The sequence below is a fragment of the Octopus sinensis genome, linkage group LG1 (assembly GCF_006345805.1).
Source record: "Octopus sinensis linkage group LG1, ASM634580v1, whole genome shotgun sequence".
In the NCBI taxonomy this organism is placed as follows: domain Eukaryota; kingdom Metazoa; phylum Mollusca; class Cephalopoda; order Octopoda; family Octopodidae; genus Octopus; species Octopus sinensis.
The window spans coordinates 14,220,476-14,238,218 of NC_042997.1; the positions used below are offsets into that span (position 1 = coordinate 14,220,476).

The following is a 17,743-nucleotide window of genomic DNA, read 5'->3' on the forward strand; positions in this document are numbered from 1 at the left end:
TGGCTATTTTCAGTGAATTACATTCTATTGCAAGCATTTGGACCTCCCTCTACAATTTCCGGTCTATTAAAAAAACAAAGACAAATTGACCAACACTTCTCACCCATGCACATTATATCAAAATATAAAGTTAATATTATTATAAAAGTGGATGCACATGGTTTAATGGTTAGGGTGTTGCACTGATGATCATTAAGATTGTGGTTTCGATTCCTGGACCGGGTGATGCAAAATATTTCACCTCATATTTTTCCAGTTCACTGAGCCAGCAACCTGCAACAGGCTGGCATCCCAACCGGGGCAATAATATATACATCCCAGAATAATATAATCCTTTAGCTCAAAGGGAACATTTGATTTGATTCGATTTTCTTTTTTTGATTATTACCGATACAGATACCAAGTGTAATTGATTAGAGAGTAACAACATCGTTATTCCATAGAAAGGCTCAAAGATGAAATTTTACAAATATCTTCATGAAAATAAATAAAACATATTAATTTTTTAAAATTTAATTAGCATCAAATTGTGTGTGGAAAAAAAATGCTTAAAAAAGGAAACATATCGGAATAGTATGAATGATATCTGAATTTGGTTGTAAAATGTTCATGAATTTTTGCAGTTGTAATCACTGCCCTTTCCTAGATAGACTTAAGTATTTGGTCACGGTCGTGGGGGAGGTCCTCTCATTCCAGGTGGTGGGCCTAAAAATAGAAAACAAAATATATAAATATATCATGAAAGAAAACACAGGTAAAAAATGAAATTAATAAAATTGAAACCTTCTGTGAGCACAAAGAATTAAATTCCAAATTTTACTAACTTATTGTAAATATATATTGCAATGAACAGCAGAAACAGTAGCACTGAAATACTATAATGCCTTGTGGTAGTTAATCCTGTTTCTTTATATACTGAGTTTTAATCCAACAATGACTGACTTTACTTTTCATCCTTTGAAGATTGATAAACTAAAGCAGCAATCAACTACAGAGGTTGATTTACTCAATGTTCACTACAGCAAAATGTGCACCCTTGTATCTAGAATTTAATATTGTTCCTGTTCCTTCTATTATTATACTTTAACCCTTTAGCATCCAGATTATACTGCCAAATATAATGCTTATTTATTCCAATTGTCTTGTATTAATCATGCATGATCTCATAGCTTCGAAATTTCAATGATGTGATTGTTTTTTTTTAGACTGACATTGTAGTGAAGGTGAGAGAGGCTGGATCTGGCCAGTTTGAACATAAAGCACATAGAATATTAGGCCAGATTTGGCCGGTTTAAATGCTAAAGGATTAAACTTCTCAACACAAACATAAATCTACCTGCATCACTACTAAATTCTCACTCAGTCTAATGAGTTTCAGACCAAATGTTAGTACTGGCACCAGAAATAAAACACCCAGTATGTTCAGCAAAGTGGTTGGCATTAGGAAACACACACAGCTATAGAAACCATGCCAACACTAAGACCATCCAACCCACACCAGCATAGAAAGCAGATATGAAATGATGATCATGACAACAAATTTGGTATATTTAATGTCAGTCAAGGTTCTTCATGCTGTTATCATATTCCCTACCTCACAAAATGTTCATATCTTGACATGAATTTCAGAGAGGAATATATGTTTAGAAATGGTTGTCAAATTTTCCTCAAATTACAGCCGTCTTGAAAAGAAACAGGCGCATTAGATGGTGTGATCCTAGAAACCCCTAACGTCAGGATGGTCACAGATCTGCTTGACCAGGGTTGAACTGGAGCTAAACAACAGATTACACTGGGTGGGTGGGTAGGTGGGCAGGCAAGCAGGCAGACAGACAGACATATAATTACAGTTTATTTAGCTCTGTATGTTCACATACAAGGGTGCATGGATGAATATATTGGATTGGTGCAGAATTAACTGTTTTATAATTTAATTAATAATTAATCAAAAATAAGTCGTTAATTACACACCAATCAAATACACACATGACAAATTATATTGTGTATGTGTGTTATGGTTTATTTAGCCTTGTATGTGTGTATATAAACATAATAGATTACACACACACACACACATACATACATACATATATACACTGACACAAAAAGCAGGGTGCATGGGTGTGTGTGCATATATACACACACACACACATATATATATATATATATATATATATATATATATACACACCACACACACACACACACACATAGTGCATTACATTATATATCATCATCATCACCAAAGTCCATGTTCCATGCTGGCATGGGTTGGCATGGAAAAGGGGACATTTAAACAATTGTGTGTATGTGTGTGTGTACACTCGTTGATCTTAAATATTTCAGACACTGAACACTTAACTTACTAAATAGTTGAAATGTACTTTTAAAAAGCATCCCAACAATTGGATTTGTTTGAGATTTTATTTCTGGCAGTGTATCGTCTACTACCTACCACTAGCAGAAATACTAAGATTCTGCCTGATGCAGCAGCCACAAGAGAGTTCAGGCTGAGCTCCAACCAATTATTGTCATAAACAGTTAAACACTGTGGGAATCAATATATCTAACTAAATTGTGACCGTCGGTTATCTATAGAGCACTTTACTTAGCTGCTACTGGCAACAACACACTAAACAGCAACAGCAACAGCATCCAATCGCCACAGCATGAATTGGAAATTCAGAGTAAGGAAGAAGTGGGGGAGGAGAAAATCTTCAAAGTGAAGAAAGACTGGTGGAGAGGAGGAGGAGGTGGTGTGTTTGGTTTAAATTGAACTTGTTTGATGGAAAATATGTGAGTGGTGTGGCGTGGTGTGGATATAAAGTAATGGGAAAGGGAGGCAATTAACACAGTATCTTGTAGGCACAAAAACACGTGACAGAGCCCCAAGGCAGATTGTTAATGCATATTCTAGCTGTAGAACACAATAAATGGAAGCAGTATTCAAAAAGATGAAAATTGCTTTAATTTGATAGCCCAGCAGATAAATTCAGAGTGCCACAACCTTGGGCCATGGTTGAGGTAATTGCAAACTCGCGTAGTGTATCTTGTCTGTCAGTAAAGAAATTGCAGACTAGATATTTTTGGTCCCTTGCTAGATAATAATAAAAATAATAACAATAACAACAGCAAGAATAATAATAATAATAACAATAACAGCAACAATAATTTTACTGCAACAAATAATAAATGTTGCAAGAATAGAAAAATCAGAAAATGGAAAAAATGGGAAAAAACTGCTGCAGATAATACGAAGAGGGGAAGCAACATCAAGTAACAGAGAAAGATCAACAACAGAAATATAACAACCTGCGTTATTTTCCTAATCTTTCCCTCTAGATTACTTTTCAATACACAACATTACAGGGAAACCTATACAAAAGGCTGCTGAATAAACAAACAGCTAAGTTACTCTTTACTGAGGAAGCAAACTAATTTATAGCTGCGATGTGTTATCCTTGACGTAATATTATCAACATTTATTGGACCATTATCAAAACTGCAAAAGCAGTAGTATTTGTTCATTTATACAAGGTAGCATGGACTGGATGAAGATTATTGAAATATTATTTTAAAGTGGATGCCCTTCCTGTCACTAACCTTTACGTTTAAGCAAGTAAAAGATATTTTTTATTCCATCTTCAAAGGCACAGGGCTAAGGATAATTTGTTAACAAGGAATGTCAGCATATCACTGTTTTTTTACTTAATAGGTTTCATCCAGAAGTAGAATGTAGATATTCACCCACACACATTGGCCATGTGGTTAAAAAATTCACTCCTCAATCACATAGTTTCAAGTTCAACATAAGTACAGACAGGGTTATGTGACTAAGAAGCTTGCTTCTCAATCATATTCATGCCAATAATAATTGGAGCACTAGGTTTTGTTAGTAAATACTTAAAGGAGAATCTGGGTAAAGTGGGATTTTCAGAAAGAGAAATCAACTGACTAATTTGTACATTTGTTCATGGAAGAGAAGGACAATATGCAACTGTTAGCTATGGGTGTCGACTGCCTACTGAACATTCCGTATGCTCAGTCAAATGCTTCCTGGTGAGTTCATGTCCAAACAAGTAGGAGCAGGTTTTGCAAGGCAAAAACACAACCAGGGGTTTATATGGGTTAAAGTTTGTATATCTCAGAAACACGCAAGCTGTAATAAAATTCCATGGAACTGAAGTTCATTGGGTGAAGGACTGCATTTAATATTTAGAGCCAAAACTCAAATAGGAAGAAAAGCAAAGGATACTCAGTCTAAGTGGAAGCTGAGTGCAACCAAGAAATCTATTACTTAAATCTAAAAATGTTAATATCAGGTACAGCTGGCCCTTATGAAAGAGATGACAGAGGACTGAGATATGTGGAACACTGCAGTACTCGAGAAGACCCGCCAACCACAATATAATTGAGATCTCAAAACCAAGTGTCACATAAAAAGCACTGGTGCTGGTGTCAAGTAAAAAGCACCCAGTAAACTTTGTAACACGGTTGGTGTTAGGAAGGGCATCCAGCCATAGAAACCATGCCAAAACAGGCAATGGAGCTTGGTGTGGCCCCTTGTCTTACCAGTTCCTATCAGGCTGTCCAACCCATGGAAAACAGATGTTAAATGATGAAGTCAAAATTTAAAAACAAAAAACAAAGGAAGGGTGCACAATTGTAATAGACGTTAAAACATTTTATAGTAAGATTAAAAAAAGAATATTCATCATACAAATGGTTTTCCTCTGAAATCATCTCATACCGATTGCTTAACACCAGGCCAGCAAAGACTGAGCAAACATGATCAAAGATTTTCCAGTTAGGATGTATGTAAGACTACATTATCCCATCTTCTCTTTTTAAGCAAAAATAGCTGCTGTTTTTAGCAGGTCAAGCAAACAACTGTTTGCTCTCAATAACAGAATCAATAGCTACCTAGAGCTGGTGATATTTACAGGTTTTAAATAAGAGATAAACAAATCACATAGCCCTCTATGGGTGCAACCAGTGCTAAATGCAATAGAAAGTATATGATGCCATGAGTATAATAACATTATTTGGTCTTAGCATGATAATCAACCCGCTTTCAACAGCAACAATGACCATCTCTCTTTAAATCCACCAATCTATTTAACCCTTTCATTACCAACCTGGCTGAAACTGGCTCTGGCTCTGTAGTACAAATGTCTTGTTTTTCATAAGTTTTGAATTAAAATCTTCCACCAAATCTTAGTCACAATTTATGTTCCTAACACTAGCTTGATAACTAAGTTATTTTACTAAATTCTTTGTTATATTTAAAATAATTGAAAGAAACACAGAACATCGCAAAATAAATACGGTAACAAAGGGTTAATGAAAGCCTCTTCCATATAATACGCAAAATTAGGGAACCTTTTCTACAACAATAATAAACAGATTCATAATTACTGATATTGATCAAGTTTTAATTACATAATAATTTAAGTAGTTTGCCTTTTGCCTATTAATAAGCATACTAATGGGCACCATGATATGTATGGTTGCAACATCTGCCAGAAATGGAGTATTTCACAGTGCAGTGACCCCATGCCTGGGAACTATGCTCAGTGCAAGTGCATAAAATTGTTTGCATCTAAGATCATTAATTTGAGTAAATCCAGGAATCTGCAGCTAGTTGGTGTATGTGTGCATATGTACTTGTTGCTCAAGTAATGATACATTCTTAATCAAATCACAGCCCTTATGAATAAAAAATGATTAAGTTGTTTTTTTTTGTTTTTATATTTCTGTGGTTAAATATGTGCTCTATCACTGCTAATACGGTAACAATATTGTTTACAGTTGAAAAAGTAAATAATGCTCCGAGTACCATAAACTAATACATTAAAATAAAAACAAGGAAATTTGTTTATTTTCTAGGATATACAAGAGCAAAGCACCATGCAAACATCTACACTTTACATTGTGAAGTTGGTTTCACAGAATCAGTTGTTCCAAGATAAGCGTGCAAGCTCAGTAAATCTCAATATCTATTGTTAAAATTGCTTTAACCCTTTAGTGTTCGCATTATATCCTTTTTTATCCACATTGTTTTGAATTAATCATGCATTATCTTGTAGCTATGAGATTTTGACGAGGTAGCTGTTAATTTTTTAAACAATATTGTAGGGTTGGTGTGAGAGACCAGATAGGGCTAGTTTGAACATAAAACAGGTAAAATATTTTTGGCCGGATATGGCCGGTTTAAATGCTGAAGGGTTAGGGTGCTTAATAGCTTCTTTTCAACATGTTTTCTCTGGATGACCACAGGGACACCAGCAGAAGTGTCATGGTATCTGGAGCCATATTGAATTTCTACAAAACTACTCTGCCTTTACATCAAAAGAGAGAAAGACACATGCAATTTACACTATGTTAGCACACAAAACACGATACAATGAAATAAAAATAATTGAAATGGGTTAATACCTGGTGGTGGTCCTCTCATAGCAGGTGGAGGTGGTGCAGCACGTCCCATTGGAGGTGGCCCTCGCATTCCCATCATCATGTTTCCAGGAGGTGCAGCACCCCGAGCAGGAGCTGAAACAGATAAATCATCAATACATTAACAAGAGAAAAAGTTATTGCCTATAAGTCCAATACACACTATATATCTATATATATATATAAAGTGAGATAGGGGTTATGAGTGTAACCCACTATGGGATATCATTTATCCAATATACTGCCAGTAAAGTACCCAGAAAGGCTAATACATAAATGCTAAGAATTGCAATGCAATTCATTCATAATGAGATACTCTTATCTACAGGCTGAAACAGCTGTAAGATCCATTTTATATGTATTATTCTTATGGTATTATCTTACTTATTGATGTATATTGTTTTACTCTGTATTATTCTGTTGGATTTGGATGTTCCTATTTAATCTAAATAATTAGTTAATAAATTATATGAATTGGTATTATCTATTCCTCCATTTTCTTATTTTGTATGTATATATATATATATATATAATTGAGATTCAGTTGAATTAGGTAATTAAGCTGAAGCACCAAGTCAGTCCAGTATTATCCACACAGCTCGAAGTAAGGTGAATAATATCAAAATAAGCAACAAGATATCCTGTTGATTATTTTGATTTTTTATATATATATGTGCATATATGGGTACAGAACGTCACCAACTGTGTAAACAACATGAAATATGAAATCAAACAAGTTAAATACGCAAACAAAAAGAGTAAAAAAAATGGAAAAGACACGTAACATGGAGAACGACTCTTCATTAGTTGTCGGCTGTCTATCAACTCCTCATTTCAAGCATTCAATGACAATGAGTCTTCGAAGACATAAATTCCAAAATAAAATTTTGGATTTATGAAGGGTCAAATTTGGAAACAAAAACAGGACAGTGGAGATATACAAGGAAACCGAACGAAAACAAAAATGGCGGATTGTTAGACCAGAATGAGAGGAAAATAGTGAAAGCTGGGAGAAATATTTTCTTTGAAAAGAAAAAAGATACAAGAGAGATACAAATAGAAGAGAGAGATAGAAGACGTCCAGACCTTAGAACATCATGCAGAAAAATAAAGATGGTCACATGAGGAAAAGAAAGATGGATGATGGTCATGTGTGAGCAACAAGATATACATGAATTATTAAAGTGGCTAGTCACAATTTAAAACCAAAAGGCACAAGTATAGACGTTACTAAAAGTAACTATGAGTGCAAGTAAGCACCAACATTGCTAGAAATACAACTCTTAGCCATGAACAGAACATTTTCTCTTACAAAAGCACTTATCTATCAACTGCCCAGGGGCAATGGGGTAGCGTCAATGATGAGGATTAATTTGACCTAAAAATCACTGTGATATGGCACCCTCACTTGCTTAGGGAGCTTGTCTCCCTTGTCAATCAATAGATTAGTCCTTTTGTAACAGAAAATGTTCTGTTCATGGCTAAGTGTTGTTTTAACTCTAACAATGCTGGCACTTACTTGTACCCTTAGTAATATTTGTATGTACGCATATATATACATAGACACAGTAACCTAGGGTAGTTATTCTGCCTGGCTGGCTCCTGTCATCCATCCTACCCATGCATGTATGGAAGACAGATGTTAAATAATGATGATATATATAATCTTTTCTCTTTTCTTTTACTTGTTTCAGTCATAAAACTGCAGCCATGCTGGGGCATCACCTTGAAACGTGAACTGAGTCCGGTACTTCTTTTTTTAAAGCCTGGTACTTATTTTATTGGTCTCTTTTGCAGAACCACTAAGTTATAGGGACAACAAACCAAAAATGGTTGTCAAGCAGTGGTGGGGAGACAAACACACACATATATATATATATATATATATATATATATTTCAACAATTGAGGGCAAAATTAATTAATTATTAATCAATTTCACCAAGTGTTCAGTATGCAAAGGGAACATTCAGGCGAATTCAAATTATTACATATATAAAAGGGCTTAGTAAAATAAATTACTTTGCCGCATACTGAACTCATTAGAAATAGCAGCTAAAAAACTTTTTTAAAGCTAGTCTAATACTTAAAGAAAATCTCTCTCATATATAGTGTTTGCTTAATTCAACTCACAAAAGTTTGGGGGTAAGGACATCGAAAAATCAAATGCTAAGGTTATTTGAGACGTACGTTTCAAGATTAGTCAAAAAACATTTCTATCATCAGCTCAGAAATCCTGGTTTGGATTTGGAAACATGAAAAAAGAACATACCCTTTCGAAGATCTGCTGAACTAGTATTGAAATAGCTTTAAAAAAGTTTTTAGCGCTATTTCTAATGAGTTCAGTGTATGCGGCAAAGTAATTTATTTTACTAAGCCCTTTTATATAATATATATATTATATATATACACACACACACCACACACATATATAGATGATGGGCTTCTTTCAGTTTCCATTGATCAAATGGACTCACAAGGCTTAGGTCAGTCTGAGTCTATAGAAGAGGATACTTGCCCAAGGTGATACACGGTAGGAATCAACTTCATGTTTGAGAAGCAAGCTTCTTACGACAAAGCCATGCCTGTGCTTATATATATATATATACGATAGGCACAGTTGTATAGTTAAAAAAAAACAGCTTTCCAACCATTTGGTTCCGGGTTCAGTCCCACTGAGTGGCACCCTACTGTCTTCTACTACAGCCCCAGACAGCCTTGTGAGTGGATATGGTAGCTTGCCACGTACGTGTGTGTGTGAGAGAGAGAGAGAAAGAGAGAGGGGGAGATATGAAGTGAGAGTATGCATGTGTGTGGGTATCATTTAATAAATGGGATTTAAATGCATGTCACGGTAAGTTTCATGCCCTGTTAGTACAATAGTTGTATGAGCTTCTATAGCAAGCCATTGACCATGTACTAGGTATGGCTGTGTGGTAAGAACCTTGCTTCTCAACCACATGGTTCCAGGTTCAAATTCCACCAAGTGACACCTTGGAAAAATTTCTTCTACTACAGCCTCAGGTTGACTGAAGCCTTGAGTGGATTTAACAGATGCAAACCGAAAGAAGCCTACCACACGCACACACACACTGTGTGTGTGTGTGTGTATGTATGTGTGAGTGTGCACGTGTGCATGACAGGCTTCACTACACAACAGTTGATGTTTATGTCCCCACAACATAGCGGTTCACAAAAAGTACTGATAGAATAAGTACCAAGCTTGCTTGAAAAAATAAGTATTGGGGGGTCAATTCATTCGACTAAAAATTCTTCATTGCCATGCCCTAACATGACCCCAATCTAATGACTGAAACAAATAAAAAGATATTTTATATATATATATCATCATCATCATCATCATTTAACATCATATATATATATATATATATATAAAAAATCGTCATCATTTAACGTCCGTTTTCCATGCTATATATATATATACACACACACACACACTAGGTAGATAGACAGAATGGAATAGTGTGCAAGTGAAATAAAGGAATGGTAAGAAACCAAGTAACACAATTCAAAACTACATCTTTCAAGAAACTAAAGTGAGTTTGTGCACTATTCTACATTTCACTTAGCACCACTAAGATTTCATGCAACACACACACACACACACAAAGAAGCAATTGAAGAACTCTTCCAATATCAAGATAGATGCCTGAGAATTAAATAATAAAAGTAGATTGAAATATTAGAAGAATAGACAATAGAAGTGTCAGTGTACGCTGGAGAAATATCTCAGAAAAACATCTAGAAATATTCTGTTATTTGCAAGTTCCTTTTCATGAAATAACAAAAATCTGGAAGTCAAATGAAAGAATTAAGGAGCTAACGGCTAACTTATACTTTCATAGATCTGCAAGCAAGTTTTAGAACACAAATAAGAGACAGAAATTAAATAACAACAGCAATAATAACAATAACAACACATTCAAATATAATTCATAAAATATACTGCTTGTGAACATTTATCACTGAGAAATAAAACAAAACAAATGACAACAAAATTTAACGAAGCAAACTGAGTGTGTAGCCGTGCCTATGAGTGCATGTGTGCAAGTATGTATATTTATGTGTGTGTATATATATATATATACACACACACACACACAGGCATATTCTAAGACACTACAGAGGAAAGCATTTCTATGAAGAAGCAGTTCTAGAAGATTTCATGCCTAAGTAAACTGATGTCCATTCAAACAAGAAGACATAAGAAGGACAATATATGAATCAATTTTGCAATATATCGCCGATTTAACTCATGGCAATATTTTTCTAATGTTTCTCATTTTTATATCATTTTCTCTCTATTATTTTTCGCTCAGATGGAAATTTTTAATGAAACAAACCAACAATAAATGTGTTGGGAGAGGAGAGAGAAAAACAAAAACCAAAAAAAAAATTTTTTTTTCTTCAACTTTTCCTTTAAATTCATATATATATATATATACACACACACACACACACACACACACACATACATACATATATTTATTTATTTATTTATTTCTTTTAAAGAAACATAAAATATACACAAATTGAATACCGAAAACCCAATTGAGTCATCTAAATACTATGTTGATTTGATGAATGGATATATACAAAAGGAAAGTAGAGAGAGATGAAGCAGTACAGACAAAGGATGTCAGAAGAAGGGAAAAAAAAACCCCTTCAGAGATAGAAAATTAGAAACAAATAATGTTTCGGAAAAAGAAAATTATAAATAAATATTTGCAATTTAAGGTTTGTTTTTAACCTCATAGTCAGATTTTCATAACCAAGAGACTTTCTATTTCTCTCTCTTCCTTTCGCTCTCTCCAAAATTATATTAAACAAATTTGCTATCATATAATATTAATCCTTAAAGAAAAGTACAGTATAAATTCAATACAAAACAGACTAAAATTAAAAGCCACACCAACACCAAGCCAAAAGCTATCATGTGCAACAAAACACATATGATAGCAAGTGATTTATTCATTTTCAGCAATATAGCTGTTGTGTTTTTTTTTTTTAAGTCTTGAACTCTCTTTTGTTTTGTTTTTGTTGTTGTTTCTTTTAATGAGAAGATGATCAAGTTTTATTGATAAGCCATGAAAACACATACACCCACACAATTAGATGAACTGTAACAGCAGTAGGGAAGCTAAAAATGCTAAAACGGTTTCCTGTATTCCAGATTGCTAACCTGAATGCTCTCACATTCATACAGACAGAGTCATAAAAGTTATCATCCAGTAACAAGTCACAAACTCAGCTGACGTTAGAGATGCCATTATGAAGAAACATCAGCATCAAAAATTATACAATTCAACAATGGTTTCCCAGATTTGATTTCTTGGGACAAGACGCTATCTTTAACAGATAAGATGTCCATCCAAAAGAAATTTTAAAATAGTGAGGTAAAGAAACTACAACATAGTGTAATCAAACAATTAGGTACAAATGCAAAAATCAAAGTTAAAAAAAAAAGAAAGTCTAGTATTTAAACCTATTTCTTTACTACCCACAAGGGGCTACACACAGAGAGGACAAACAAGGACAGACAAATGAATTAAGTCGATTATATCGACTCCAGTGCGTAACTGGTACTTATTTAATCGACCCCGAAAGGATGAAAGGCAAAGTCGACCTCGGCGGAATTTGAACTCAGAACATAGCGGCAGACGAAATACCGCTAAGCATTTCGCCCGGCGTGCTTACGTTTCTGCCAGCTTCCCACCTCTAGTATTTAAACCATTTAGCATTTAACCCTTTCGTTACCAACCCGGTTGAAACCGGCCCTAGCTCTGAGTACAAATGTCTTCTTTTCATAAGTTTTGAATTAAAATCTTCCACCAAACCTTAGTCACAATTTATGTTCCTAACACTAGCTGAATGATAACTAAGTTATTTTATTAAATTCTTTGTTATATTTAAAGTAAACGAAAGCAACACAGAACATCTCAAAATAAATACAGTAACGAAAGGGTTAAACCAGCCATATCTAGCCCAAATATTCTACTTGTTTTATGTTCCAACTGGCCAGATCCAGCCTCTCCCACCTACCCTACAATGTCATTCTAAAAATAAACAATCACAACTTTAAAATCTTGAAGCTACATGATAATATATGATTAATTTTTTTTAATGTGGATAAATACGCATTACATGTGATAAATTAATCTGAATGCTAAAGGGTTAATCACTGACCATGTTAACAGAACTTTAGGTCACACTAACACCTTCATCATTAAACATGTTTTCCATGCTGGCATGGATGGTTCAACAGGAACTGATGAGTCAGAGGGCTGTAGCAAACACCTGTATCTGCTTTGGCATGGGTTCTATGGCAAGATGTCCTGCCTAATGGGTGATCAGTTTACAAAGTGTACAGGGTGCTCAGCATCAGTGAGGTCACCAAATAACCCACTAGACAAGACCCTGTGACTAAGTGGGAACTAATATTGTGGGAGGTGGCTTTATGCCAGGTGATGAGAGGCTAAATTATGATAGAGACAAGAACAGGTGTCTTGCTGAAGAGGAGATACATGGTTGCTCCATTAAAAGATATATTCTGAAGAAATTCCATTTTGTAAAACCAAAGCGTTACATAAATAGCTTCAAGTTCAGTCCCACTACATGACACCTTGATACCTTAGGCCTACACTATAGTAGAAATGTCCAGGGTTAGATTAGAAATATAGTAGAAATGCCCAAGCACTCAAATAAAGCCTGAGTGGATCTGATCAAAAAAAACTGAAAGAAGTTCATTGGGTGCGTGTGTATGTGCATCTGTGTGTGTGCATGCATGTACATGTTTGTGTCTCCTTGTCTTGACATCGCATGATAACTGCAATACGAGTGTCACTGTCATACATGCTACAGCATTCATTTCCAATACTTTGTGAAAACATGTCTGGCTATGGGGAAATATTGCCTTGGGCAAATGGAAGAGCATTCAGCCATAGACAATCTGCCTCAATATATTGTCCTGCTCAAATAAGCATGGAAAAACAGATATTAAAAAGATGATGATAATGATACATATTGTACAATGACTGTCTGTGGTCCAGTTTTAGAATAGGTATGTGTAAGAGGGAACTAAAATGGTTAACAGAAGGGGCACCTGGCCATAAAATATTGCTTCAGAAAGATAACCTCATGAGTACAATTCAAAGTGGAGAAAACTGTTATAGGGCCTGCAAGGTTAACTTCTTATTTTTTGGGGAAAAACCTTTTAAATGTCTGTTGTGTATATTGTACACAAGTACACTCAGTACTCACTACAAGATCCAGTCCTTATTGCAGTGAGATGGCATGCATGCTCCATAACCAAGAAATATGCTAGTGGAGTGCAAGTTTTTGGTAGTCCCTACTCCACCACCCCACACTGAACAAGCCAAAGGATAGCGGCCAGATTAATATGGATCACCTCTTCTCAGGAGTAAAAATAGGTTTAAATAGGGCCAACAACCCTACCAAGCAACAATCAAAATTCTAGAAGCATCAATGACAATTCAAAACCAGCAACAGCTGGGAGAGGAAGGCCTTCCCTCAGGGCAGCCCAGAGTCAAGAACTGTGGAGAAAAGCCATTGATGACCAATACTCCATAGGGAGAAAAGGGCTTAAGTAAGTACACTCAGTACACATACACATTGTAAATCTCAAAATAAGTTTCATGTAAAAAAATGAATAATTATAAGTAACACTAAATTTTAATTTATGTTTAAAAAATAGTTAACATATTTGAATTTAAAATAAGAAAACCTAACGATACAAAAACAGATAACACTTGATATATGAGCAAAAATATGATTTTATATTCTTTATCTTTGTGTTGATTTTTTTTCTTGATGATTTTTTTTTTCTGAAATCTTCTGAAAATGAATTTCTTGTTGAAATTTTTCCTAATGAAATCATTGAAATTTCACCATAATCAAATATTTTCAAAACTTTTGAAGAGGAAAAAGAAATATAAATAAAATCCCTAGCAACAACAACAAGCAATTTAATTATTAAAATCATATTTTTAAATGGATTTTGTAAATAAATTTCAAATTAAATCAAGTTATTCCAAAAAATTATTCGTACATTTCATACATACATTGTGCATATGTGTGTATATAAATGAGTGTGCATGTCTGAATGTATGTGTGTGTAAGTGTGTGTATTCATACCCCAACACCACTCTATAATTAGGATATTTTAAAGTAGATTTCCAGCAAACTAAATCTATATTTGCTGTCAATTGCTGCTGTTTCTCACCTGTCAACTACCAAACCTGATTTGATTAATTAATAAGTCAATATTTTGCATTAAAAAAAAAAAAATTTAGAAGTTAAAAAAAAATCATCTCCATTTATAAATCAAATTAAACCAAAGAAAAGTCAGACAGTAGAAATGTGCAAAAGCAAGCAAGTGGATAAAGTTGACAAAAGCTTTGGTTATCTATTTATTTAATTATTGGTCACACTTACTGATGAAGCTGTATGAGAGTTTATAGAGAAAACAGACTTTTTTTATAGAACAGTCGAGAGGAAAAAAAAAAAAGGAAACAAGCAAAAGAGAGAAAATGATTAAAACTAAAAAAATCTGAAGTGGAAGGATGATAGTGATGGAGATGGTTGTGGTGATAATTACAATAGCAATGACAGCTATGTTTAACAGCATATCATCTAAATGAGCAAACCTCTTAACAAGGACATTCCAACTGAGACCACTCCATTTTTTTCCTAGACTATGTTATCATAGTCTAGGAAAATTCATTGTTTTTTAGCATATTTTTTAACATTCATTTCCTTTTTATCATTCATTTTTTTTTTAGCATGTTTTTTAACATCCAGTAAGGGTGTAATTTGAAGATTTGGCTGTTATTTCTTGCAAATGAAGCAACCACATAGAGACTCCTTCACTGGCTTCAGAGATTTTACAGTAGTGGTAAGAGTAGTGGAGAGGAAAAGTTCTGAGTACTTTCCTTCTTTATAAATACCACTGCCATCATTATCATGACCTCCACAACTGTAATCATGCTCCTTATGCATAGAACACCCACAAGACATCATTACCCCTTTCCACGCTTGAAGACCCCTGTAGACATCAACAGAGGAGTGGAGAGCCAGTGAGGAGTAGCAAAGATGAGTAGAAGGCAAGGCAAGAACTCCTGCAGCTGTTAATACTGCAAGAGTAGAATAAATGGAAAAAAAAAAAAAAAAAAAAAAACAGCTGCACAATGCTGGTGGTGATAAATGATCAAAGTATGATAACATGGATGATTAGAATGATGACAATGATGATGAGGAGGAGGATGATGATGATTGAGTCCCACTAGTATGAGTGAATATTGTGAAGTAGACCCATGAAGGCCTGCTCATACACAGATGTAATATTAGCAACTTGAACAACAACAAATGAACAATACAACCAAAGGCCCACAGGACACCACCAAAATAGTGCCAGATCACATAGCAACGCTGGAAGTGATAAAAAGATGGTAGTTTCTAAAGCAACCAAAAGTGACAATGGGATAGATAATGGTGATGATGAACATGATGACCAGTAATATACTAAAGTATGTTACTGGTATATTACAGCTGCCATTTGATCTTGTCTTCTTCCTTTAACCCTTTTGTTACTAACCTGGCCAAAACCGGCTCTGGCTCTGTGGTAAAATGTCTTGTTTTTCATAAGTTTTGAATTAAAATATTCCACCAAGCCTTAGTCACAATTTACATTCCTAACACTAGCTTAATGATAACTAAGTTATTTTACTAAATTCTTTGTTATATTTAAAATAATAGAAAGAAACACAGAGCATCTCAAAATAAATACAGTAACGAAAGGGTTAAACAAGTAGAAGAAATACCTGTTATGCCAGGTAACTAGAGAGATGTATCTATTTCATATTGAGTTAAAACTCAATAAAGTTAGTTCATAATCTTTATATATAAAAGTGAAGTTGTGTCTGTCTCCTACGATTTAGATTTCTTACTCCCACATTTTGCGGTGCAGTGTAACCAAAAGCGGGTATCTTATAGTCGTGATTCATATCGAGCCCGTCTGGGTATTAGCGCGCGTCTACGATGAGTCTACGATTCAAAAAAAAAATTTACCATCATTTTTTTCCATTTTAATGCATTTTTTCGCTACTATATAGGGGAAGTAACTCTCTAAAAATGTCTACAATGAGTCAACGATTTAAAAAAAAATTTACCATCAATTTTTTTCCATTTTTAATGCATTTTTTTTATATAACTCTCTAAAAATGCTTATATAGTTATTTCCCTTACAAACCCGAGCAATGCCAGGCGATACTGCTAGTTATATATAATACCTTAATTCTTTCGTTACCAAACCGCCCGAAAAAAATTTTGGTTAATGTGACCAAGCCGCCCAAAACCGCCCGAATTTACCTATTCATATTTAAATGAGAATATCAGAGCAAATCTCTATTACATGCGTGAAAACACATATTATACTTCGTAAACAGTTCAACTACAGTTTTGTACAAAAATCGAAGTGTAATTTTAATTCCGTGAATTTTGGGAGATTTTTTTCCGAAATTTGTTCCTATTGTGTTTTCAAAATTTGTAATTCTGACAAAAAATGGATACGAATTTCATTATATCAAGCAGCGAGTCAGAATTCGAAGGATTTTCTACTGAAGACCTTCATAAATCTAACTCTATGACTGAAAAAAAAAAAAAGCACGCGGTATTTGATAATGAATCCGATGTTTCATTTTCCGAAAGTGAAAACAGTGAATCCGAGAGCTCCGACAGCGATAAAGAAAATGAATTGGCACTTGAATGGAGTGAAAATTTAAAAACTGTTTCTTTCGGTGATTTTTCTGAAAAAACTGGACCAAGCCACAGACTTTCCCAGAAGAGTAAAGCCTTAGACTATTTCTTTTTACTTTTTCGAATGAGCCTATTTGAAATCATTACGGCAGAAACGAACCGTTACGCTAAACGTAAACAAAGTGAAAGAAAGGATAGTTTGTTATTTCCCACAACCTTAAATGAAATTAAGGCCTATTTTGCCATAAATATTATTATGGGTATCAGAAAGTTACCCAGAATAACAAATTCTATCGTAAAATTTTGTTGTATACCCAATTGAATATTAGCTAGTAACCCATTTTCTATAGCGATGTTTGAACAAAATTTTAATAATTTTATATTTTGTTGAATTTACCTGTATCTACCTGCAATTAGAGTCACTTTGTGACAAAAATTATAGTATAGAATTGGTTGAGAACATTTCATTAAATTATCTTCCAAAATTCAAGTTAATA

General features: G+C 34.3%; 1 protein-coding gene across 2 annotated transcripts in view; it reads right to left on the reverse strand.

Annotated features, from left to right (window-relative positions):
• Nucleotides 1-501: 501 nt before the first annotated feature.
• Nucleotides 502-17,743, reverse strand: part of LOC115213018 (small nuclear ribonucleoprotein-associated protein B) — a 36,168-nt gene continuing 18,926 nt past the window's right edge. For both annotated transcript variants that reach the window (XM_029781920.2, XM_029781928.2), the window contains 2 exons: nt 6,439-6,549; nt 502-705 (listed from right to left, as the gene is read on the reverse strand). In XM_029781920.2, the coding sequence (XP_029637780.1) occupies nt 665-705; nt 6,439-6,549 (152 nt within the window). In that variant the 3' untranslated portion in view covers nt 502-664. The remainder of the gene's footprint in view (nt 706-6,438; nt 6,550-17,743) is intronic.